General features: G+C 37.7%; 1 protein-coding gene across 1 annotated transcript in view; it reads right to left on the bottom strand.

Moving 5' to 3' along the window:
- The window catches only part of SLC16A7 (solute carrier family 16 member 7), a 113,275-nt gene that overhangs the window by 7,439 nt on the left and 78,300 nt on the right, over window positions 1-27,536 (bottom strand). The window contains exon 2 of the mRNA XM_056117689.1: window positions 3,235-3,378. Within this exon, the coding sequence (XP_055973664.1) occupies window positions 3,235-3,378 (144 nt within the window). The remainder of the gene's footprint in view (window positions 1-3,234; window positions 3,379-27,536) is intronic.

Genomic DNA, 27,536 nt, shown 5'->3' with positions numbered 1-27,536 from the left:
TATATCATTTCCTGTCCTTCTCTTCTTCCCAACTGTCACCTATAATTTGCCTTCAGGTGTTAATTCAAAACTTCCCTTGTAATAGTTGCCATTTATTTCCTATCATGAAATACTAAAATAATATGAAATGTGACACCAAATTATTTCACTTTTCCTTAACTACTTATTTATGTGTCCTACTAGGCATACCTATTTTGATTTCTTGAGTGTCAATCCCCTCAAGTGCAACACAATAATTTTGCTATACCAAGCTAGTTCTAGAACTATAAGATGTTATGCAATGAATCTGTAATAACAATTTGCTAATGCTCATTTTAAAGGTAAAGGTAAAGGCCCTCCCGTTGATTGTGGATTTGCTCGAGCGCGCCCAGTAATGTCTCCATTGGAGACTTTGTTGTTACTGTGTCTGGCATATCGAATACTCTCGGTAGCTTGCCGGGCTCTCCGAGAGGGGCGGAGGAATCGAACTCGGGTTGGCCATGTTGGCCGCGTATAAGGCGAACGCCCTACCCGCTGTGCTATCGCTCCAGCCCTGGGCGATCTGGCTGCGACATCTGTCACCCCATTGATCGCCAGGGTTGATTCGGCTGATCTGGCTGGCTAGGCAGGTGTCCCCTTCCTCCCTCACCGCTCCATGTGCGTCCCTCCTGAAGCTGCGCGCTCGGTCGAAGAGGAAGGCCTTCCCCGATAGAGATGGACCGGTTGAGGGTATACGAGTAGCTGCTCTCCCCTGCTAGAACTTCCAAACAAGCTCATTTTAAAGTTGAAAAAAATTCTGAGTATACAGTATATACTCATTTTTAACATTTATCATTCTTACAATTGTCAAATGAAGAAGGTAAGATTTCCCTCAGTGTTTAAAACAAAGAGATGGAAACATGGGATGTTAATTTGCCCATGACCATACAGACAATATGAATCAGGTTTTAAAATGAGAATATTTGGCTGATCATGGTTTAAGATACATCTCTGATAATTACTTTAATAGTCTATGGAATCTCAGTCTCTTCAAAATTCAGGAAATAAATTTAAGGTTAGCACAGCATATCATATTTTTGATATCTGTGTTACAATAATATCAAAATTATATTTTACCTAATACACTATAATCAGAGGCATAGTTTACATAATTTACTCCTACATAGTTTACTCCTACAGTCAAATGTAATATTTAATGTGTTTGTAAAAGTAAAAGGGAATACTTGTCACCATAAAAAATTATTAATATAAGAAAGTTCCCATTTGCAATATCACAGTTTTGTCATAACAAAAAGATTTTGAAGGCCATGTAGGCCTAGAATTTCAATATTCTTCTCTGTAGATTTAGATTCAATATTTTTAGATTTTTTTGCAAACACTAGGCCTTGATTTTTCCCCTTACCTCCCCATTAATCTTACCCCTTTTTAAAAGCAAAAATCTAGACTAATCTAAATCAACATTAAAAAAGGATATGTTTCCCTCTATTTTTCTTCCTGGGTCTGGAGCCATAACACAGTCATAGGTCATTTGCCTTGCGTGCAGCCAGCCAGGCCGGGGCGATTTCGGTTCCTCCACCCCTCTTGGTGAGCCTGGCAAGCTACTGAGAGTATCTTAACCACAGGGCAAAGCCTGGCAAGCTACCTGTGACGTATTTGATATGCCAAACACAGAAACAACAAGTCTCACAATGGAGACATTACTGAGCCCACTCGAACATATCAATGAACAATGGGAGGACAGTGCTACAATGTTTGTTATCTGTAAAGTGCCCAGGGGTAAGTATTAATAAATAGAAATAGAGAGGAACTGCATCATTATTTAATGGATCTATGCCAAACACAGTAACAAAAAGTCTCAAAATGGAGATGTTACTGGACTCACTCGAGCAGAATCGATGAATAATGGGAGGACAGTGTTTTTTTTTTTTTGTATTTTCCTTCCTATCTATGGGTATAAGGGGAAGAATAAATTCCTTTGTATATTAGAAATCTGTCTTCTTAAAACCTTGAATATAGTTATTTATTATATTTGTTTGTTTGTCTTTAGGACATACCTTGATATGCTCAGGGCTTACCCCAGGCTCTGTGTCTGTGATCACTCATGGAGGGTTCAAGGAACCATATGTGGTGCCAAAGATTAAACCCAGGTCAGCAGCATGCAAGGCGGTTGCCCTATCGTAGTACTATCTCTCTGGTCCAAATATAATTTTTAAAATGCATATAATTGAGACTAATAAAAGCAGGAGTTTTCAAATTATAATTTTGACCTCAAAATTATAGGTCACTTTGAGCCAATGGATATAAAGTAGGAAAAACAACTATACTCAAGTTATGCTCTATTAATCTAAATATTTTTGTTTAAGAGCAAATGTGTCTTACAGATACTTTTAAAAGAATCATTAAGTAGGGCCAAAGTACAGTGGGTACTGGATTTGCCTTGCATATGACTGACCTGGGTTTAATGTCTAGCATCTCATATGATACCCCGAGCATCTCCAGGAATGAATCCTGAGTGTATAGCCAAGAGTAACCCCTAAGCATCACTGATTGTGCTCCCCCCCAAAAAAGAATAATTTAATAAGATTAAGAAGGGATACAATAGAGCTTTACTGGTTATCAGGATGTAAACAGCAATAAAAATATTGCTAAAGTTAAAACAGTGCAAGAAGAAAACATCTTTTTAGCAATAAATTTAATTTATAAATAATAAGATATTCTAAACAGCAACAATAATGAAAAAATGAAGGTCTTATGTCCCACAAAGTCTATATCCATGATCCTATCTTAAATGGCTGAGAGTGAAGTGTGAAACAATTTCCTTTGCTTTCTCTTTGAAATTCATACCACAATATGTAATTTGCTTGATAATATTTGTCACACTTTTAAAAATGTTTGAGTTTTCCATAACTCATTTTTATGTACTAGAAAAATTTAAAATACTTTAATTCTTTAAGATACCAAAATATTTTAAGAAATTTCAATACATATAGATATGACCATTAAAAGGTAATTAAGAAAACAATGACACTTGTATGTTGTTTGTACTTATTTATTTATTTATTTATTTATTTTTGGAGGGTGCTGAGGGGGCTTGGACCATGACCAGCTGTGATCAGCACTTACTCCTGGCTCTGTTCTCTCAGCGAAACTTCTGGAGATGCAATACAAGTGCCTATTACTGTCTGTACTTTTTGAACTTTGTGAAAAACAGAAATGGTAAGAATAAAATATGTTCAAAATAAAAAATGTACTCACCTCCAATGAATCCAACAGTGATGTAAAGATGCAATATACTCTTACTAAAAGAGGCACTAATAAATCCAAAACAGCATAACAAACCTCCTGTCATTACCACTGGCCGGCTACCAAAATTATTCACCAAAATACTACTTATGGGACCTGCAGTAGAAAGAAAATGAACATTTAGTTACTAAGGCTATTTAGTTTATTTTTATTTTTAATATAACCATATTTAATGATTGCGTTGTTAGACCTTACACATAATGGTGACTTAAAAATACTATAAGTCGGGCTGGAGCGATAGCACAGCGAGTAGGGCGTTGACCTTGCATGCAGGCGACCCGGGTTCAAATCCCGGCATCCCATATGGTCCCCTGAGCACCTCCAGGAGTAACTCCTGAGTGCAGAGCCAGGAGTAACCCCTGAGCATCGCCGGGTTTGAACCCCCCCAAAAATACTATCAATCATGTATAAAAATATGGTCATGGTTTATGCAAACTTAAATTTGGTTGATATTTCTGTGTTTTTGTTAGACAATGACAATGTTCCATATTTCAGTCAACTTAGAGATCATTTAAAATATGAAGATGAAATCTGACTTTTGTATGAAAATATTCTGTTGACAAATTCTGATAAGGGTAAGAAATCTGTATCTAACTTATCTAACTTACAGAATGGTTGTCAAAATTTGGATCTACAGAAAAGGTGGTTTTCTCACTTAACTTATGCAAAGTCACCAGCAAGGATGTGAAAGATGAACACAGAGGTCTATGACTAAGACAGTAATATAGAAGAGCAAAACACAGAAGAGAAGTTTGTTTGGGAATCTCTTGCCCAATTAACCTAGCATTTTCTACTTAAGTGTATGTATAAAATATTCAGAAAGGAAGGGGGAGACAGAGAGGTATATATATATTAGGAAAAATGGTCAAGCATAAGATGAAGGATATAAAAAACTTTTTAGTGGTAAACAATGCTTCTATGAGCATGTAAATTTATATAACTGAAACTCATAAAATGTTATGATGAAATATTAACATACAAACAACCTAAATACCAGTTGAATCTATACACTCAGAGTAGAAATATACTTACCAGGATCTCGGGACAAGGATAAATGGCAAAATTGGTCACAGTGTACAAAAAAATTCACTAAATTATTACATTTATCATTCCATACAAAGGTACTTTTAGTTATTATATAAAAAGAGAAAGTGCAGGGGCGGGAGAGATAGCACAGCAGGTAGGGTGTTTGCCTTGCACGCGGCCAACCCGGGTTCAACTCCCAGCATCCCATATGGTCCCCTGAGCACCGCCAAGAGTAACTCCGGGTGTGACTCAAAAAGAAAAAAAAAAAGAGAAAGTGCGTTTTATTTTAATATAACATTTTTACTGATGTAAGTTTAAATAGCAGGGCAAATAAATAATTGAGGAATTGCAGTTTAATAAATGTCTATATAATTTTGAGACCTGTAAATATATAAATGGTTTGCTTTGATATTTCCTTCTTAAATTATATATGGCAGTTTTAAAAATGCATTGATAATCAATAATATCTGTGACCGTGAATATTCTATATACTATCACAAAAGTGCATTTATTTTTGTTCTCCAAATATAATTCTCAAATGATCACGATCACGACCATCCTGTTGTTCGTCGATTGCCTCGAGCAGGCCCCAGTAACGTCTCCTTCATCCTAGCCCTGAGATTTTTTTTAAAAGTACCATATTCAAGGCTCTTTCAGGGTTAGGAGAATGAGACCCATCATTGTTACTGGTATTTGGCATATTGGGTATGCCACGGGGAGTTTGCCTGACTCTGCCGTGTTGGCAGGTTACATTCAGTAGCCTGCCAATTTGTCTAAAGTAAGAATGAGATAATAAGATGTCATGCAGCCGCAAATGCTGCCCTGGAGAGGACAGCCAGGCACGGGGGCAGGAGACTCTGCTCTCTTCTCTTCCGGAAGCTGGGTTTTATAGTCTCTGAGTCTTGGCCGTTGATGGGATTACACAGTGCCAGGGGGCCAGTTGGTGGGTGTGACTCCTGCCTACTGGAAGATGGAGGATCTGGGTGGAGGATGCTCAGCCCCTATCCAAGTAGGCTTGGAGATCTCAGCCCCAGGACCCGCATGCCTTTGTTCCTCTGCCAGTACTTTCATGCATGTGGAGAATGCTCTCAGCATGGTGGTGGCTGGTTCTGGAGGTCTTCAGTTGCGGGAGCCCTGGTCAGGATGGGGAGGGAAACGCAACCCGCTCTCCTCCAAGGGGAGGACAGCTGGCGAGGACAGCCAGGCATGGGGACAGGAGACTCTGCAGTCTCAAATGAAGCCAGTAAGAAACATTATTTAATGTTCCATAATTATTTAAAAGGATTTTGGTAATATTTTAAGCAAACAATAACTACAAAATAGATTATAATATTTTGATTTAATATCAGAAATTTTTGAAAAGGGCAATATAAAAATAAATGTACGAACAACACATAAAGGTAGTTAAAATGTTGATAAGAAAAATGTAGCACTCAATCCCTTATATGAAAAAACTCTTCTGAAGAAGATTTATATATAAACATATAATATACATAACATAATATATAATATTAGCACTGTAGCACTGTCCTCCTGTTATTCATCGATTTGCTCGAGTGGGCCCAGTAATGACTCCATCATGAGACTTATTGTTACCGTGTTTGACATGTCAAATACATCATGGGTAGCTTGCCAGGCTTTGCCGTGCAGGCAAGATACTCTCAGTAGCTTGCTGGGCACTCTGAGAGGGGTGGAGGAATCGAACTCGGGTTGGCCATTGGCCGCATGCAAGGCAAAACGCCCTACCCACTGTGCTATCACTCCAGCCCATATATAACATTATATAGATTATATACAATATTATTTAGTGTCTATTATATTGAATATTACAGTGTTATTATTATACATAATATGTTATTATATAGTGAATATTATATGAGACCCATAAAGGGTTCATTTCCTGGCACCACATATGGTCTCCCAGGATTTGATGGCAAGTTCCACCAGGAATTATCCTTGAGCACAGACCCAGGAGTAATCCTTGAGCACAGCTAGGTGTCTGGCTCAAAACTCAAAAAAAGAAAAAACAGCATGTATTTAAATTCAAATATTATCTGTAAGAAAGGTACAGAATAAATTAACTAATCACTAATATTATATTCAGACATTTCAGACAACTCTATGAGATTTTTGTAATTTTCTTGTTGTTTGTGGAGAACAAGTCAGGGCTTTCAGGTTTGCTGCCAGGCCAGGTGATGCTAAGGATTGAAATCAGGGTTTCCCCACATGTGTGAGGTATATTTTGCATGGCATCAACTATATCCCAAGCCTATTTCCTTTTCTTGAATTACTTGACCAAGGAAAGTAGTACAGATATTAAAGAGCATGCATAACATGTGGATAGTCCCAGTTTGATCCCTGAACCAAACAGCCCTTTGAGGATCTCAGGATGCAGCAAGTCATATTAGCTAGTCATTGTGGCAGTAGTAATACTCTGCACTGCAGAGACCAAACTAAGGCTCAGGTTCTTACACTGAAATGCAGTCCTGATTGGCTGTGAATTGTGGGAACAGGCTGTGGTCTCCAGATTACCACTTGGGAGGCTCCCCAACAAAAGAACTGAAAAATATTACCAATGCAGTTAAACTAAAATTTTAAGAATTTTTATGGGTATTATGATAAGTACTAGTTTATGAGAATGAACTCATAGGCATTTATCAATTACTTGCAATAACAACAATGGCTTTGTCGCTGTCACTGTCCTCCCATTGTTCATCAATTTTCTCAAATGTCTCCATTGTGAGACTTTGTTGTTACTGTGTTTGCATATCAAATATTCCACAAGTAGCTTTCCAGGCTTTGCAGTGCGGGTGAGATAGCTTATTGGGCTTTCTGAGAGGGGCAGAGGAACTGAACCCGGGTTGGCCATGTTAACTGCATACAAGGCAAACGCCCTACCCACTGTGCTATCGCTCCAGCCCTGCAACAATGGCTTTGTAGTATCATAAAATTATGCATATAATTTCCTATGTAGTTTCTAAAAAACAAATTGGTTAAAATCGATTACTATATTCTATAAATGTTAGAAAACTCTATTTCATTTAAACTTAGGCTATGTATCATAATTTAATTTAGAATATGTCAAATATTTGTATGTGTAGATTAGTATCATCAAATAAAGAAGATTTTTTTATTACTGTGATCAATTAAAGGTAGTCAAAAAGAAATAAAGAATAAAAGAAAGATGAAAGAAAGAAAGAAAGAAAGAAAGAAAGAAAGAAAGAAAGAAAGAAAGAAAGAGAGAAAGATCATACAATCTAAGATGGAATGAATAATTATGGTCACATCCAATAAGTGACCAGAAAAGTGACCAGGTTGTAATTCCAGAACAGTTGAATGATTTATTTGGGGAGGGGGTTTAGGTGGGGATAATGCAGAAGTGGAGTTTAGGTTGTTCCAGGCAGTGTTCAGGTGACCACTGGCGCCAGGGATTAAACTGAGTTCAGCTGAATTCAAGGAAAATGCTCTTTACGAACTTTATAGTCAAGAAAATAATTTTTTTAAGATTGAAGAGTCTGTTCCAAATTAGCATGAGTAACTCAAACCTAGACACTGAATATACGGGAATAAAGTTGTCTTCCTTGACTGAAATTGAGGGTGATAGAGTTTTTGATCATAACTGTTGTTCCAGCGAGATACATTCAACAGGACACATAGTATAATGAGTGAAATAAGACATGTAGGAAACTCAGACTTAGCACCGGAAAAAAGTACACTATCAGAGAACTTTATGGAAATGTCAGATAGTGGGAGATTAATCAGAGTTAATTGAGCAGAGTATCACATACTATTCAGAAAGAATGCTAACATTTTCAAGGTATATAAATAGAGTATAGCATTACATTTGTTCTCCAGAAGGGTGTTTTGATAAAAGTAGTAGGAATGAAAGAGAACAGAAACCGAGTGAAGTATGAAGTGCAATATAGGTAAGTCATTTACAGTTTGCATGCAACTTGATAATTGCCCCGGTTTCCTTTGCCAGAGCTGATCCAGATCAACAAAAAATGAAATTTTTGTCATTTGAATCTCTGGCATATTCCATCAATATTCAAGTTGCATTTAAAGTTTATGATATGACAAAGACTTTAAATGTTTAATATGGCTTGTGTAACTATAGAAACCAATTTAAGGTTGACTATCATACTAGATATACTTAGTACATAGTAGGGATAGAGGTCAGTGGAAGACAACTAGGTTTATTAACTCATATTTGCATTTCATTTATTTTTCATTTTCATTCTTTTAAATGACAATGATTTTTTTACATTCAGGTCTTCCAGATATATCAAATTTTCCATCATTCATATTGAAGCTACCAAATTTAATTAGGTACTAAAAGCTATTTTAAATATATTTATACATATATCTGTGTAAAGCGATAGCACAGTGGTAGGGCGTTGGCCTTACAAACAGCCAACATGGCCGACCCGAGTTCGATTCCTCCGCCCCTCTCAGAGAGCCCGGCAAGCTACCGAAAGTATCTCGCCTGCATGGCAGAGCCTGGCAAGCTCTCCATGACGTATTCAATATGCCAGACACAGTAACAACAAAGTCTCCAATGGAGATGTTACTGGGCCCGCTGGAGCAGATCGATGATCAACGGGAGGGCCTTTACCTTACCTTTACCTTATATCTGTGTATATATATAGATATACATTTCATGCTTTCTGTGTTGAATATATGTTGATATATTCTACACAAATCTCAATGCTTGTAAGAAAAGCTGTTGAATTTTGCTTTAATGAGATGATATTTTATTTTTAAATTATTATAATTTTAGATAACATGGCTATATTATTGTTAAATTTTATGGCTTTCACATACAATGTTACTGAGCCTCACTATCACCAGTTATAAGGTCCTCTTCCACTGTTCTTTTGTAGCTTCTAGCTCATATTTTTATTTCCTCCATTCAACCCTCAGCTCTTAGTAATGTGAATTTCATAATTCAAAGGCAAGAAACTGTCATCATTCAGGTTTTTGTGTTCCTTTGTTTTGCTTATCTATATTCTACATATGAAATCAATCACAGATGAGTGACATCAACTGGTATTTGCCTTAATCCCTATTATTTAGTTTATATGATATTGTTCAGTTCTGTCATAGTTGCAAGAAATGGCAAAGTTTCAAAATATAGTTAGTTACTTTATGGCTCCTTAACCTTTTTTTTTTCTTTCCACGCTCTTTCCTTGCCTATATTTAGTAAACCAGTACTGGTGCATGGAATACTGTGTAGTATTTCCAATCCAAAGTGTTTTTTTTTTCTTAATTTTTTATTAGTGAGATACCATGAGGTAGAGCTGTAGATTACAAATTTTTGTGCTTAGGTTTCAATTATACAATGATCAAATACCCATCCTTCCACCAGTGCCCATTGCCAACCACCACAGATCCCAGTATCCCTCCCATCCCCATAACCCCCATTCCACCCTGCTTCTGTGGCAGGGCATAACCTTTTGTTCTCTCTCTCCTTTTGGGTGTTGTGGTTTGCAAAAGAGTCAATGAGTGGCAATCATGTTTGGTCTATGGTCTACTTTCAGCATGCTTCTCCCATCCTGGGCGGATCCTCCCAACAACCTTTATTTGGTGCTTCCTTCTCTTTCTGAGCTCCCTTTTCCGCTAGCATGTGTAGCTGGCATCTAAGCCATGGAACAAAATTTCCGGTACTAATCTAGGCCATTCCTGGGTGTTAGTCTCCAATTTTGTTACTTTATGTTCCCCAGATGAATGCAATATTTTTATGACTATCCCTCTCTTTCTGACTCAAAGTGTTTTGTTTTTCTCATTGTGTTTGTTTGTTTGTTTTTTAAAGATTGAAATCTGTTAAACCACTTATAAAAAGATTTGATTTTTATTTTTCATCATAAAAATATTTTTTCTGGGCTCAATGGGACCAGGGAGCAGAGATTCTTTGCCTGCTACCCCATTTCCCCACCAATCTCAGGTGACCTTGGGCTCACACCCATAAGACAATCCCTACTGGCATCAGATAATCTCCTCATAGGCCAATCTTCACTAGCCAATGGCCACCTCACTCCAGACCAATTTCCGAACCGTGCAGTCAGTTTGTGGCTGCGTGATACATCATAAGACATTTCCTATCCATTTTTGATAATTACCAATTAAAAATACTCGATGGATTTCAAATATGGTGCGAAGCATAAGGTTCACCACCTCATCATGATGGAGGGTGGCAACAGTGCTGGCCTGCAAAGAGTGAACAAACGGGTGCTACAGATCATTACAACATACCAGTCAACCAAACGCTTGCATTCGGTAGACTAGGAGCACCTGTGAGGGTGATTGAAGGCCACCCTAAAAGCCTCTATCCCTCTTGGAGAGCCCAGCAAGCTACCGAGAATATGCTACTCACACAACAGAGGCTGGCAAGCTACCTGTGGCATATTTAGCATGCCAAAAACAGTAATAATAATAATGGGCCTCATTCCCCTGACTCTGAAAGAGTCCCCAATATGGCAGCATTAAGAAGGACAAGCAAGGATAAGCTGATAAATCTAAGGTCCAAACTGGGCTGCCAAAATGAAGAAGGACTAAAATGATTGTCTATACTTTCAGTGCACGTACACTGGCATTGGAAGCATCCATCAAAAACCTGATAGTGCAAGCACAGAAGATCAAGTACAACATCATTTGTCTGACTGAGACGAGAAGGCATCAAACACATCACACGGCATTTAATACTGGAGAAGAACTGTTCCTCGGAACATGTGAGAAGAGAGGTGTTGGTGGTGTCGGTGTCCTTGTCAACACGAACTTGGCCATGAGCATTGATTCATTCATTAATTCGAATGCCTAACAACCCAAATCAAATGCTTATGCTTGAATAGACATGGATCATTGCCAGCAGTTTCTATCTTTGTTGTCTGTGCACCAAAATCCAATTATAATGAAGGAGAAATTGAGAAGTTCTACATGGAGCTGGAGAAGTTCTATAAAGAAGACCACACCTTCTACAAGATCATTGTTGGTGATTTTAATGCCAAGACTGAGAAAGTTGACCAAAGAACTCCACATCAGGACCCAAGACCTAGAATGGGACAAGCAGGATGATAGACTGTCTGAGTTTATCATGTCTACCAAGACCATCCATGGTAACTCACAATTCCAGAAGGCCGAATCTAAGCATTGGACATTGGAATCTCCCGGTGGACAGTTCCACAACGAAATTGACCATATCATATTCAATCAATGGTTTTGCCTGACCCGATCTCACTGTTTTCCCAAAATTCCAAACAAGATCAGACCACTGCCTTCTTTGTGCAAAATTCTACTTCCCAGAGTGGAGATAAAGGTCTGCAAAGTTTAAGAAGAGAACTCCCAGAACAACCACCAACTGGAAACTCTTTGGCACTACTGCGGCAACATGGGAAGATTTCATCATTGATGACATAGGAGGAGAATACATTCCACTAATTCAGCACCTCCATGATTGTGCAAGGAATGCTGAGATAGAGACAGCCACAAAAAGACACCTGTCTTCAGAAACTTCTCAAGCTCATTCATCAACATAGGTTGGAGCAAGTCTCAGGCAATCACAAGCTAATGTCCAAGCTTGCAAAGCTGTGCAGAGAAGTGATAAATGAAGACCTCTAAGAGAGAAGATCAGCAGTGCTGGTCGATGCAGCAGAAGCTGAAAAAAGCATTCACAATGCCTGCCTGTACTTGCCAACTACAAGATGAAGATGACTGCCCTCCAACGTCCTGATGAATCTATCACATCAGAAGGGCAATGGAGAAGATTGCCCACATGCCAAATCCTGCAGGATGGATTTGTCTTTCCCAATGTTCTCCCTTCTAAAATCTGACACGACTTTTCGTCAGAAAGAATCTAATAGCACCTGGACCAGACAAGGTCACACCCAAACACCTAGAGAACCTGCTGTCAGTATTCATTAATACACTGGCTCAGCTCTTCACACGATACCTATTTGTTTTTTGTTTTTTGGGATTTTTTTTACTTTTTCTTTTTGAAATTTTTAGTAATTAGTAAAACACCATGAGGTACAGTTGTAGACATACGAATTTTTGTGCTTGGGTTTCAGTTATGCAATGATTGAGTACCCATCCATCCACCAGTGCCCATTCTCCACCTCCAATGCTCCCAGTATCCCTCCCACCCCCCATTCCACCTATCCCACGCTACCCCTGTGGCACAGCATTCAATTTTGTTTTCTCTCTTCTTTTGTGTGCTGTGGTTTGCAAAAGAGGCATTGAGTGGCAATCGTGTCCGGTCTAATGTCCACTTTCAGCATGCATCTCTCATCCTAGGAGGATCCTCAAAACAATCTTTATTTGGTGCTCCCTTATCTATATGAGCTGCCTTTTCCCACAGCAAGTGTGGCTGGCCTCCAAGCCATGCAGTGAAGCTACTTGTACTTATCTCGACTATTCCTGGGTGTTTGGTTCCTATTTTGTTACTTTATATACGCCAGATTAATGCAATCTTTCTATGTCTGTCCCTCTCTTTCTGACTCATTTCACTTAGCATGATATTTTCCATATAGTACCACCTATATATCAATTTCATGACTTCATCTTTTCTAACAGCTGCATAGTATCCCATTGTGTGGATGTATCAAAGTTTCTTTAACCAGTCATTTGTTTTCGGGCACTCAGGTTTTTTCAGATTTTGGCTATTGTAAACAGTGCAGCAATGAACATAGAAGTGCAGATGTGATTTTGACTGTACTTTTTTTTGCCTCTCCAGGATATATTCCCAGTAGTGGTATTGCTGGGTCAAATGGGAGTTCAATTTCTAATTTTTTGAGAATCGTCCATACGTTTTTTCAAAAGGGCTGAACCAGTCATCATTCCCACCTGCAGTGAAGGAGGGTCTCACCACATCCACGCCAACACCGGTTGCTTTTGTCCTTTTGGATGTGGGCCAGTCTCTGTGGTATGAAATGATATCTCATTGTATTTTTGATCTGCATCTCCCTGATGATTAGTGATGTAGAGCGTTTTCTCATGTGCCTTTTATACTCTACCTATTTTTTTTATTAGTGAGACATCATGAGGTACAATTGTAGACTTACAAATTTTTGTGCTTGGGTTTCAATTATACAATGACCAAATATCCATCCCTCCACCACTGCCCATTTCCCACCACCACGGATCCCAGTAACCCTCCCACCCCCCATCCCCCTCATCCCACCCTGCCTCTGTGGCAGGGCATTACCTTTTGCTCTCTCTCTCTTATTGGGTGTTGTGGTTTGCAAAAGAGGCAATGGGTGACAATCATGTTTGGTCTATAGTCTACCTATTTGAATGCAAGATTCTGTCCCAATGGAAAAGCAACAGGACCATTCTGCTGTACAAGAAGGGAGACATGCAGAACATCAGCAACTATCTTCCTATCTGCCTATTATCTGTTGTCTACAAGCTGTTTACTCAAGTCATTCTAAATAGGATTGGCAGAAAACTAGATGAAGTATAACCATGAAAGCAAGCCGAGTTCTGAAAAAAATTCAGCATGATCAACCATATCCACATGGTGACCAAACTCATTGAGGTTTCTAGGGAGTTCAAGATGCCACTTTATCTAATTTAATCAATTTAAAGAAGGCCTTTGATTCTGTTGAGACTGAAGCAGTAATTGAAGCCACCCAGACAGGGCGTTCAAACGCAATACATCAGAATCCTTCATAAGCTGTATTACAGATTCACCATCCGGATTTCACCATTCTATGAGGAAGTGATCACCTATTTAAAGAGAGGGCTGTGGCAGGGGGATACCATTTCACCGAAACTTTTCAATTCCACCCTAGAGAACGTCATGCGATTACTGGAATGGAAAGAAATGGGAACAGAGATAGATGGTCGGCAACTACACCACATCTGCTTCACTGCTGACATCGTTGTAATAACCCCAAACATTAGCCAAGCCGCATGAATGCAGGCCGACATTGATCATGAGTGTAGAAAGGACGGGCTGGAGCTGTATTTCCTGAAGACAATGTTCATGAAAAACGGATTAGTTCCTGATGTTCCAAATAGCTAAGAGGACAAAAAACCTCCAGCTATGAGCAGGTCGACTTCACCGTTCTTCCTGCACTAACATATACCTTAGAGACCTGTGCCCTATGAAAACAGAATGAGAACACTATTTGGATCTCCCAGAGAGGAATCGGAAGAGCTATGCTTGGCGTATCATGCTTCACTCAAGTGAGAGAAGGAATCTGGAGTTCCAACCTCCCTCAATGATTGTGTATCAGGGCTGCTGTCTCGTTTGCCAAGGAGTGGGAAATCAGACAGGCCAGTCACATAATGTGATTTGAAGACGACCACTGAACTAGCGCTATAACTGACTGCATTCCACGGGACTTCAAAAGAGCACGTGGCCGCCCACCTACCAGATGGTCAGATTTCTTTGTCAAGACCGTGAAGGGGCAATTTGAAGCTCTTTGCATTCCTGGAGTGAGCAAATGCCATTGAGCTACACTAGCACGTGACAGGGACAAATGGAGGCATTACTGGCGCATATTTGAGCAAATCAGTGAGTAAAGGGATGTCAATTGGAAATGATAAAGTGATCAAAAATATTTTTCCAGTGGAAAAATATAAAATGATTAAAAAAACTGTTGTATTAAATCCAATCTAGCATCATAATATTCCTTAAAAGGTACACATGGTGAAAATATGTCAATGTTGATATATTGATATAATGGATCAAAATCCTTTAATACAAATAAAGGACTTGAAAGTTATAATTCTAATCTTCTATCCCCAAGGATAATATGCCAGTAAGTCTTTAATAGCTCCAAGATACAGAGTCTGAGCAATATTATAGTATGTAGGCTCTTTCCTTGCACATGGCTACCTAGGTTATATCCCACGTATTCCCCCAGAATCAACAGGAGTGATTCCTGGGCTCAGAGCCAGGCGGAAGCTTAGAGTGAAGAGAAAGCCTTGAGCATGCACAGCCAGGTGTGCCTCCTCTCCCACTCCTCCCCACCAAATATATATATATATGTATATATACATACACATATATATATACGTATATATATATACACATATATATATATATATACACACACATATAGTTCCAGGTTACATTATATTCTCAAACAGGAAGGACATTCTTATTTGTATTAGACTGGCACAAATAACAAGTAATGATTTCTTGAATACTGGAAATACTTTCTAGCTTTTACATCTAAAACAAAATTAAGTCTTTTTAACTATCTAATAATTGGGATTAATTCACTTTCATTTCATATAAGAAAGCAGGGCAGCACAGAGAGTGTATTTTAATTAATCTGCATAGCTCTGCATACTTTGGTTAAGTGTCATTTTTCTGAAGGAATGATTCCATATTATTTACATGCATTGTACTCAACTTTGGAAATAAAACATGTATAAAATATGTATAAAACATGAATAAACATGTATAAATCATGTTATAAAACATGTACAAACACACAAACATGTATAAAACATACAAACATGTATAAAGCATGTTAAAACATGTATAAACATACAAACATATATGCAATCATAAAACATGCATATGTATGTATATACCATGTTTATACATGTATAAACACATATAGAAACGTACTTCATAGTACAGTGAGTAGAACACTTGCACATGGAAGATTTGGATTTGATCATAGGTATCGCCGCTTCGCACTGACAGGAGTAATTCCTGATTGCAGAGTTGGGCTCTGAGCTCAGGGTTAAGTCAGGAAGGACCCTGTTGCCAAAAATCAAATACTGCTGAGTCATGCACAAGGCAAGCCTCTTGGGAGCTGAGAGTAGACTTTAGACCGAATATGATTGCCACTCCTTGCCTCTTTTGCAAATGACAGAACCCAAAAGGAGAGAGAGAACAAAGGGGAATTCCCTGCCACAGATGCAGGATGGGATGGGGGGGGGGAGGGCTGTGAGGGATACTGGGATCAGTGGTGGTGGAGAATGAGCACTGGTGGAGGGATGGGTATTTGATCACTGTATAACTGAAATCCAAGCACAAAAATTTGTAAATCTACAGCTGTACCTCATGGTGTTTCACTAATAAAAATCTAAAAAAAAAAAAAAAGAAGTATGACTCTGGCCCATGAAACCAGTAGTTCTAAGAACTTCACAGTGAAACAGACTTAAAGACCTGAGTAACATTCTTCCAGGGTAATCCTATCTTTAATTTTTTTTTCTATTAACTGAGGTAATGTGTACACCTGGCAGAATCTCCTGCCCCTGTGCCATGCTGTCTTCACTGGGGCCTCTTGGAGTGGGGAGTGGGTGAGTTTTCCTCCCAACCCAAAAAAGAACCCGGGAAGTCATAAAACCTCCAGAACCCAGCCACAGGTATGCTCAAGGACACTCTCCCCTTGTTTGGATGAGTCTCAGGCATGAAGGAACTGACAGGGGAACCCAGGTATGCGGGACCCGGGGCTGAGATCTCCAAGCCTGCTCATATTGGACTGGGCCTCCTTCACTCAGATCCCCCATCTTCCAGTAGCTTGACAGTCACATCCACAAACTGCCCCTGGCTCCATGTAATCCCATCAACAGCCAAGATCCAGTGACTATAAAACAAAGCTCCCGGAAGTGGGTGTGCGCCCTCTTAGAGCCTAGCCCACTGATGTGTCTAAAGCAGCACAATGTGTTTGGTTTTAACATACTTGCTTGTACTCTCTTATATACATTTTCTGTCCCTCTCAGAGAGTCTGGCAAGCTGCCAAGAGTGACCCTCCTGCACTGCAGAGTCTGGCAAACTCCCTGTGGGATATTTAGTATGTCAAACACAGTAACAATAATGGATCTCATTTCCCTAACCCTGAAAGAGCCTCCAATATGGCACCTTTGGGAAGGAAGAGTAAGGAGAGGCTGCTAAAATCTCAGGACTGGGGCGAATGGAGACATTACTGGTGCCCACTTGAGCAAATCAATGAACAATGGGATGACAGTGATACAGTGATACAGTGAATGTGTACACTTAGTGTTCCAGTTTACTGAGAATTTTCAGTAGAAAAGATATGGCATATAGAGCTTCAGTATACTTTAAATATTGTAGTAATCAAGAGTAATTGTAAAAAAAAGTTTCATTCAATTGCATGTGTGACAAGTTCTTATTTTGTTTAAATGGAAAGAACTAAACATTTTATTTGTAGTTTGTTTTACAGATTTGGTAAAATAATTGGCATTAAAAATGTATTGCCATATATCTATTTATAAATTAAATGAGAGCCTTAAGTTATCAATGACTTCTTTTTATGTATAAATTTTTATAAAACATTATATATTACATAAGATATATGGTATATACAGATATTTACTAATATATAAATAAAATATATCTTTATTAGAAACATCATATATCTCTGTGTGTTTTTGTATCTCATCTGAACAATCTATCAATAGTGGTCATCTTCATAAGTCCTTATATTTTCTGCTCCAAACTTCATTAGAGTTTAACAAAGTCTCCAATGGAGACGTTACTAGAATGAATACATACCATTATTCTAGATAGGTCTTTAATAACTATAAAAATTATCTTTCTAAACAAGTGCACTGATTAATAAATAAATTTTAATGAAGGTTAGGTAGGAATTGCCTATGAAGTCACATTAATAATAGTGGGGTGTATATTTTATAATTTATCAACATTGGAGATCATTGAACACTTTTTAAAAGTCACAATATAATATTTTTTCTTTATTATCATCTAGTACCTCTCAAAAGTAGATTTAGCTGTGTGTTTATGCAGCAAATTTAGGATGAATGCTAAGAATAAATAAAACACACAATTTAGCAAATAAATGGTATATATTGTTTTCATTTTCTAAATTCGGAAATAAAGAGTCTCTCAAAGTAGATCTAGCTGTTTGAGTATTTATGGAGTAAATTAAAACTGAATGTATAAATGAATGAAGCTTACTAGCAAATAAATGGTATAAATTACCCTGTCTTTCTAAATGAGAAATCAATAATTTTTAAAGAACACCACCCACTTTTAACAATAATGTGCAATAAAGTACACTGAACAAGAATAACTAGTTACAAAGGAACAATAAATATTGAATTTCAGAAGCTAGCTGATCGTACAACTACTGGAAAGAAGGAAGGTAATTATTTGCAGTATAATTTGATTTAGCATAGATTTAAAACTTTTATATACAATTTGGGAAGTAATATAGAAATAGAAAGAGGAACACTATCTGGAACTGTTATTTCAAAGCAAAATTAGAAGACTGAGAATTACATGAAAAATGTAAATAAACTACATAAAAATTAAACATTAGTGCCTAATCTAAAATGAAATTTAAAAAAACAAAATGAAACAGGTCTTTAAAATAAAAAGCAAGTGTGGATTTTGAAAAAAAAACTTCCCCCCACATGATAATATTTGTAAGGTTTTACAAACCAAAATAATGAAATGTTGTTCAGAGATGTCAGGGAGGACAAATGAATGTCTCAAATAACAGTTGAAATGCCTTGATAGGTATAATATCCAACACTCAAAAACATTAAGTTTTGGGGCTGGGCTGGATAGGGTGTTGCATGTGACTGACCCCGGTTCAATCCCCAGTAGCCCATAGCTGCCAGGAGCCAGGAGTAATTCCTCAGTACAGAGCCTGGAGTAACCCTTGAACATTTCTGGGTGTGACCCAAAAAGCAATAAATAAATAAATAAATAAATAAATAAATTTTTTTCTAACTGTATAATAAGGAAAATTAAAGGTCACTTTAAAGTCATAAAGGCTTTTCACTAAATAAATTTAGAATGATTTTAGATAAAATATAAATAAATAACAATTATTTGAAAGTAGAGTTAGAATAAAAATCTATACTGAAAAATATTTTTCATAGATTAAATTTTGACAGAAATAATGAATGTTTCTAAGAATTATAATGATTATGTAACTGTATTGTCTCTTTTTATTGAGGTAATATTAGTGTATATCATTATATATGTTCCATAAGTTCTCACACTCCAGCAAGTGATCAAAATACAGCCAAAGTGTTGAAATTTCCGCCATTTATCAACTGAAATTAATTTGACGCTTTCTAACTTTAAATTTGGTTACTCCATCTTCTGGCAATTTCAATTTTGTGGTATCATGTATTAGTTATGGATGTGTTTTGTTTATTCTGTGGCTTGCTTTGCACCACATGTGATGATATATTTGATATTTGATGTTATACATTTACTGTATATATCAGCAAACCACAGGCTGACTTCAACCGTGAGTGTGGAAAGGTCGGACTGCAGCTGAATCTCACAATGGTCATTAGAAAATGACTCGTTCCTGATGTTCCATTCACTCTCAACAGAACGAACATCTCCAAATGCAGCAGTAATGTGTACCTAGGTCGAGAACTCAACATGACAAATGACCTGGTACCTGAGTTATGCAGGAGGAGCAGAGTGGCATGGAATGCTTTTAAGAGTGTCAAATAGCTAAGAGGATGAAGAACCGCCGACTCTGGGCACATCTCTTCGACTCCACCATTTTTCCTGCATTAACATACGCTTCAGAGACCTGTTCCCTATGAAAACAGGGTGAGAATGCTATTTAGATCTCCAAGAAGGAATCGAAAGAACTATGCTTGGAGTATCAAGCTTCACTCAAGTGAGAGAAGGAATCTGGAGTTTGGACCTCCATCAACAATTGAGAATGAGGACGCTGTTTAATTTGCCAAGGCATCTAAAATTAGATGGGCCAGGCATGTAATGCAATTTGGAGACGACCACCAGACTAGAGCTGTTACCGACTGGATTCCACAGGATGTCAAAAGATTTTGTGGCCGCCCACCTATGAGATGGTCAGACTTCTTCGTCAAGAACCTGAATGATCGATTTGAGGCTTTTCATGTTCCTGGAGCGAGAAGATGCCACATTGGGCTACACGCGACAAGGATGAATTGAGATGTGACTGACACTTGCTCGAACAAATCGATAAGTAATGGGATGTCAAGTGATAGACTAATCAATAGATCGAGTGATCAAGTGATGATATATATGATGACCCTATATTTGACTTTCTTCTTCTGACTTCTTAAAAAATTTTTATTAGTGAAACACCATCAGGTACAGTTGTAGACTTACAAATTTTCGTACTTGGGTTTCAATTATACAACGATCGAGAACCCATCCCTCCACCTATTTTCCACCACCACTGATCCCAGTACTCCTCCCACCCCACCACCATCTCCGCATCCCGCCCCACCCCTGTAGCAGGACATTCTCTTTTGTTCTCTTTCTCCTTTTGGGTGCTGTGGCTTGCAAAAGAGGCATTTAGTGGCAATCATGTTCTGTCTATAGTCTACTTTCAGTATGCATCTGTCATCTTGGGAGGATCCTCCCGACAACTTTACTTGGTGCTCACCTCTCTATCTGAGCTTCCTTCTCCCCCAGCATATGCGGCTGGTCTCCAAGCCATCAAGTGAACCTCCTGGTACTTATCTCAGCTTTTCCTGAGTGTCAGTCTCCCGTTTTGTTTCTTTATATTCCCCAAATGAACAGAATCTTTCCAAGTCTGTCCCTCTCTTTCTGACTCATTTCACTTAGCATGATACTTTCCATGTAGTACCACGTGTATGTAAATTTCATGACTTCATCTTTTCTAATAGCTTCATAGTACTCCATTGTGTAGATGTATCAAAGTTTCTTTAACCAGTCATCTGTTCTCGGGCACTCGGGTTTTTTCCAGATTTGAGCTATTGTGAAGAGTGCAGCAATGAACATAGAAGTGCAGATGTCATTTTGACTGTACTTTTTGCCTCTCCAGGATATATTCCCAGGAGTGGTGTTGCTAGGTCAAATGGGAGCTCAATTTCTAATTTTTTGAGAATTGTCTATACTGTTTTCCAAAAAGGCTGAACCAGTTGACATTCCCACCAGCAGTGAAGGAGTTTCTCTTTCTTGCCATATAAGTGCGAACACCTGTTGCTTTTGTTCTTTTGGATGTGGGCCAGTCTCTGTGGTGTGAGATGATATCTCATTGTTGTTTTGATCTGCATCTCCTGATGATAAGTGATGTAGATCATTTTCTCATGTGTCTTTTAGCCATTAGGATTTATTCTTAGGGAAATTTTCTGTTCATCACCCCATTTTTTGATGGGGTTAGATGTTTTCTTCTTGTAGAGTTCAACCAGTGCTTTGTATATCCTTGATTAGATTGGTATTTTTTTACCTTTGTATACCCTTTATCAGATTGGTATTGGGTAAATATCCTTTCCAATTCTGTAGATTGTCTTTTTATTCTGGTTATTGTAGCTTTTGAGGTGCAGAAGCTTCTTAATTTAACATAGTCCCATTTTTTTTTTATCTCTGTTTCCACTTGGTTGGTCAGTGGAGTGTTGTCTTTGAAGATACCATTAGCCTCAATATCATGGAGGGTAAACTAACCACACAGCTCAAACTCTTAGAAAAAAGACCAACAAAAGGAACCCAAAATTGGCTAAAGGAAAGAAATAATGAAACGTAGAACAGATATTAACGACATGGAAACCCCCCCCCAAAAAAACTCAAAGTTCAGTGAAAGCAAGAGTTGGTTCTTTGAGAAAATAAATAATATTGATAAACCACTAGGAAGAGTAACAAAGAAAGAAAGAGAGAGTGCCCTAATAAACCAAAGAAATGAAAAAGGGGACATCAGAACAAAAACCAATGAAATCCAAAACATCATCAGGGACTACTTATGAGTCTGTATGCCACGAAACAAGAGAACCTAGAAGAAATGGGTAAATTCCTGGATTCCTATAATCTACCAAGATTGAACCAGGAACACTTGAGGTACCTGAATAGACAAATTGATATCAAGGAAATTGAAGTGGTAATCAAAAATCTCCCAAAGACAAAATCCCAGGCCCAGAAGAGATAACTAGTGAATTCTTCCAGACATTTAAAGAAGACCTTTTGCCAGTTCTCCTCTTGAGCATTTCCAGGAAATGCAAAAAACAGGAACTCTCCCAAACAGCTTCTATGAGTCACATATCTCTCTAATACTGAAAGCAAAAAGAGACATCACCAACAAAGAAAACTATAGACCAATATCCCCGATGAACGCGGATGCGAAGATCCTGAACAAAATATTAGCAAATAGAATCCAACAACTCATCGAAAAGATCATGCATTACAACCAAGTGGGGTTTATCCCGGGGATGCAAGGATGGTTTAATATTCAGAAATCAATCAGCATAATCCATCATAATAACAAAAGTAAAGCTAAAAACCATATGATCATATCAATATACGCAGAGAAAGCTTTTGACAAGATCCAGCACCCGTTTATGATGAAAACTCTCACCAAAGTGGGTTTTGAAGGAACTTTCCTCAAGATAGTCAAAGCCATCTACATGTCAAGCATTATCCACAATAGGGAAAAACTAAGGACCTTTCATCTAAGATTAGGAACAAGACAAGGATGCCCACTGTCACCACTTCTGTTTAACATAGTGCTGAAGTACTTGCAATAGAGATTAGGCAAGAAAATGACATTAAAGGTATCCAGATAGGAAAGGAAGAAATCAAGCTCTCACTATTCACAGATGATATGACACTATATCTCCAGAATCCTAAATCCTCTACCAAGAAATTTCTAGAAACTATAGTCTTGTGCACTAAAGTCTCAGGCTATAAAATCAATGCCCCAAAATCCATGACCTTCCTATATGCAAATAATGAGAGAGAGGAAAGTGACATGAAAAAATAATTCCATTCACAATTGTGCCCCAGAAAATCAAATACATTGGACTCAGCCTAACTAAAGAGGTAAAGGATCTCTACAATGAAAACTACAAAACACTACTCCATGAAATAAACGAGGACATGAGGAAATAGAAACATATCCTCTGCTCATGGATACAAAGAATAAACATCATCAGAATGGCATTACTCCCGAAAGCATTATACAGATTCAACGCAATCCCTATAAGGATACCCCTGAAATTCTTCAAAGAAATAGATCAAGCACTCCTGAAATTCATATGGAACAACAAACGCCCACGAATAGCTAAAGCAATTCCTGGGAAGAAGACATGGGGAGGCATTACTCTCCCCAAACCCTCAAACTCTACTACAAAGCGGTAATAATTAAAGCAGCATGGTACTGGAACAAAGCCAGGGCCACAGACCAATGGAACAGTATATCGTATACCATTGATATACGGGTATATCAATGGTATACCCGTATACACAACCTCAAATGTATGAACATCTAATCTTTGATAAGGGAGGAAGAAATGTGAAGTGGAACAAGGAAAGCCTCTTCAACAAATGGTGCTGGCATAACTGAACAACCACATACAAAAAAATGGGCTTAGACCTTGACCTAACACCATGCACGAAAGTCACATCAAAATGGATTAAAGATCTCAAGATAAACCAAAATCCATAAGATACTTTATTCTGGCTTATTTCACATAACATGACAACTTTTTATTTTTATTCCAGTTGTAGAAAAAAATACAATACTTCCTCTATTCTCAGAACTGAACAATATTCCTTTGTGCATAAATACCACAATTTTAGACATGCATCTATTGTTAGTGAATACTTCATTTCTTTCCGGACGTTGGTGATTGTAAATCATAAATAAACACTAACATATATATAACTTTATGAATTAATTATTTTGCGATTTTGGATAGATATTAAGATATGAAATTGCTGGATCAGATAGTAGGTTTTACTTTTAAATTTTGAGAAATCTCTGTACTGTTTTCCATTAGAAAAATCTAATTATATATTTACTATCCTTGAATAGTTTCTTTTTTTTCCATATTCTTGAAAATACTCCTCTGGCTCTTTTGATACTACTATCATTCTTCACATTAGCATTTCTGCTGTTGCTTTGGGACCACATCCAGCGATGCTCAGAGCTTACTCCTGGCTCTCCTCTCAGAAATTACTCCTGACTGTGCTCTGGGGATTATATGGGATGTTGAGGACCAAATTCAGTTGAGCTGTGTACAAGGCATTTTCCCTACCCATCATATAATCTCCCCAGTGCTACACACTAGTATTTTTGACACTGAAAACACCAAGGTAGATTAGAGAGAATTAGAAAAAATTTGGAGGTATAGCAGTCTTCTTTGTATTCTGATAATATTGTGAATGTTTCTAGAAAACTTTATTATCATAAGTAATTGTAAGTTCCGTGTATTATTATTTTGTTTATTCTTTAAAATCATAAAATGTGTTGATTCCTCTAAAAAAATTTCTTTTCATCTATTGATATAATTATGCAATTTTTAACTTCCTATTTGTTATTGTAGTTTAATTTATTAGCTTATGGCGAATCATTCATGTGGACTTGAAGAAAATCTCATTTCTTATGATAGACTAATCTATAAAAACACTATTGAATTCAATTAAGATTCTATTGAAGATTTTAGCATCTATGTTTATAAAGGATACCGATGTGTAATATTCTTTCTTTTATATGTTATCTCTGCTTTTTGGTGTCTGGTTAATGGAGATTTCATTGTAGGCATTTTGGAGAAGTTCTTTTCTTTAAATTTTCCTTAAAGAGTTATAAGTAATAGAGGTTTGGGGAAATTCATAAAGCTATCTGGATCTTTGCTTTTATTTTGAGGGATATTTTGATAATTATTTAAATTGAGTTGCTTAATCACTTGTGCGGTTTTTATTTCCTCCTTATTTAACTTTAGATTATGATTGCAAAACTTCATCCACATTTTCTAAATTACCAAAAATTTTGGTATACATTTGTTCATAGTAAGCCTGATTAACTTAAATATTCCAGTTGAATCTATTATATCTGTTCAGCCTTCATTTTTAATCTCATTTTGTAAGCCTTTCTCTTTTCTTAATGAGTCTAGCTTGTCAATTTTATTTTTAATTTTCTTTTATTTTTATTTTTAATCCATTTTCATTATTACCTTCCTTCTACTGATTTTGTTCTTATTTTGTTGAATCACCGTGAGATAGTTCCAAGCTTTCATGTTTGGATTACAATCACACAATGATCAAACATCTATCCCGCCAATAGTGAACATTCTCCACCACCAATTCCCCAGTGTACGCCCTCCCCCTGCCTCCGTGGCAGACAGGATTCCCCATAATCTCCCTCTACTGTTGGGTATTATGGTTTGCAATACAGACACTGAGAGGCTATCATGTTTTGTCCTTTATCTACTTTCTGGAAACTTCTACCATCCTGACAGATTCCTCCAGCCATCTTTTTCTTAGTGAACCCTATTCTATTCCAGCTGCCTTCTCACCTTTGCTGAGGCAGGCTTCCGGCTACGGAGCAGTCTATATTTCCTGTGTATCTACTTTCCTTAGTTTCAGCCTCATGTTATGTTGTTTTATATTCGACAAATGAGTGCAGTCCTTCTATGTCTGTACCTCTCTTTCTGACTCATTTTACGTAGCATGATATTTTCCATGTCTATACATTTATAAGCAAATTTCATGACTCATCTCTCCTGACAGCTGCATAGTATTCCATTGTGTAGATGTACCAAATTTCTTTAACCAGTCATCTGTTCTAGGTCACTTGGAATGTTTCCAGATTTTGGCTTTTATGAACAGTGTGGCAATAAACAGATAGGTAGAGATGTCATTTCTACTGTGCTTTTTTGCATCCTCGGGATATATTCCGAATAGTGGTATTGCGGGGTCATAAGGAAGCTCTATTTCTAGTTTTTGAAGAAATATCCATATAGTTTTCCAGAAAGGCTGGACTAGTGGGCATTTCCACCAACAGTGAAAGAGTGTCTCTTTTTCCCAACATCCATACCAGCACTGGTTGCTTTTGTTATTTTGAATGTGCACCAATCTCTGTGATATGAGATGATACCTCATTGTTGTTTTTATTTGAATCTTCCTGATGGCTAGCGATGTGGAGCATTTTTTCATGTGCCTTTTGACGATTTATAATTCCTTTTTGAGGAATCTTCTGTTAATTTCTTGTACCCAATTTTTGATGGGGCTGGAGGTTTTTTCTTATACAATTCTACTATGTCTTGTATATCCTGTATATTAATCCCTTATCAGATGGGGTATTGGGTAAATATTCTTTCCAGTTCTATGGGCTCTTTCTGTATTTTGGTCACTGTTTCTTTTGAAGTGCAGAAGCTTCTTAGTTTGATGTAGTCCCACTTGTTTATGTTTGCTTCCACTTGCACAGTCAGTGCTTTTTCATCCTTAAAGATGTCATCATTTCATCCTTCAATGTTGTGGAGAGTTCTGACTACATTTTCCTCTATGTACCTTACAGATTCTTGTCTAATATTGAGGTCTTTAATCAACTTTGAGCTGACTTTTGTGCCTAGCATTAGACAGAGGTCAGAGTTCATTTTTTTGCAGGTAGCTATCCAGTTTTCCCAGCACCACTTGTTGAAGAGGCTTTCCTTGTTCCACTTCACATTTCTTACTCCTTTGTCAAAGATTAAGTGGTCATATATTTGGGGTTCTGTGACAGAATATTAAACTCTGTTCCATTGGTCTGCAGGTCTGTTTCTAGCACAGAAACATGCAGTCTTAATTACTACTGCTTTGTAGTACAGTTTGAAGTTGAAGAGGGTGATGCCACCCATCTTCTTTTTCCTAAGGATTGTTTTAGCTGTTTGTGGGGGCTATTTTTCCATATGAATTTCAGAAATGTTTTGTCTATTTCTTTGAAAATGTCATGGGTATTCTGATAGGGACTGCATTGAATTTGTATAGAGCTTTGGAAAGAAATGCCATTTTGATAATGTTAATCCTCCATATCCATGAGCATGGGATGTGACTCCATTATTCGAAGTTGTTTTGCAATTTTCCTTGTATAGGTCCTTCAATTATTTTTTAAAAAAATATGAGTGAAAGCACATGAGAAAATGCTCTACATCATTAATCATCAGGGAGATGCAGATCAAAACCACAATGAGATACCATCTCACACCTCACAGACTGGCCCACATCCAAAAGAACAAAAGCAACCGATGCTGGCGTGGATGTGGCGAGAAAGGGACACTCCTTCACTGTTGGTGGGAATGTCCACTGGTTCAGCCCTTCTGGAAAACAGTATGGACGATTCTCAAAAAATTAGAAATTAAGCTCCCATTTGACCCAGCAATACCACTCCTGGGAATATATCCCAGAGAGGCAAAAATGTATAGTCGAAGTGACATCTGCACTTGTTTGTTCATTGCAGCACTCTTTACAATAGCTAGAAACTGGAAGAAACCTGAATGCCCAAGAACAGATGACTGGTTAAAGAAACTTTGGTACATCTACACAATGGAGT

This window comes from Sorex fumeus, unplaced genomic scaffold, assembly GCF_029834395.1.
Source record: "Sorex fumeus unplaced genomic scaffold, SorFum_2.1 ptg000035l, whole genome shotgun sequence".
NCBI lineage: Eukaryota > Metazoa > Chordata > Mammalia > Eulipotyphla > Soricidae > Sorex > Sorex fumeus.
The sequence above is the reverse complement of the archived record's forward strand: the minus strand, read 5'-3'. Positions and strand labels throughout refer to the sequence as shown.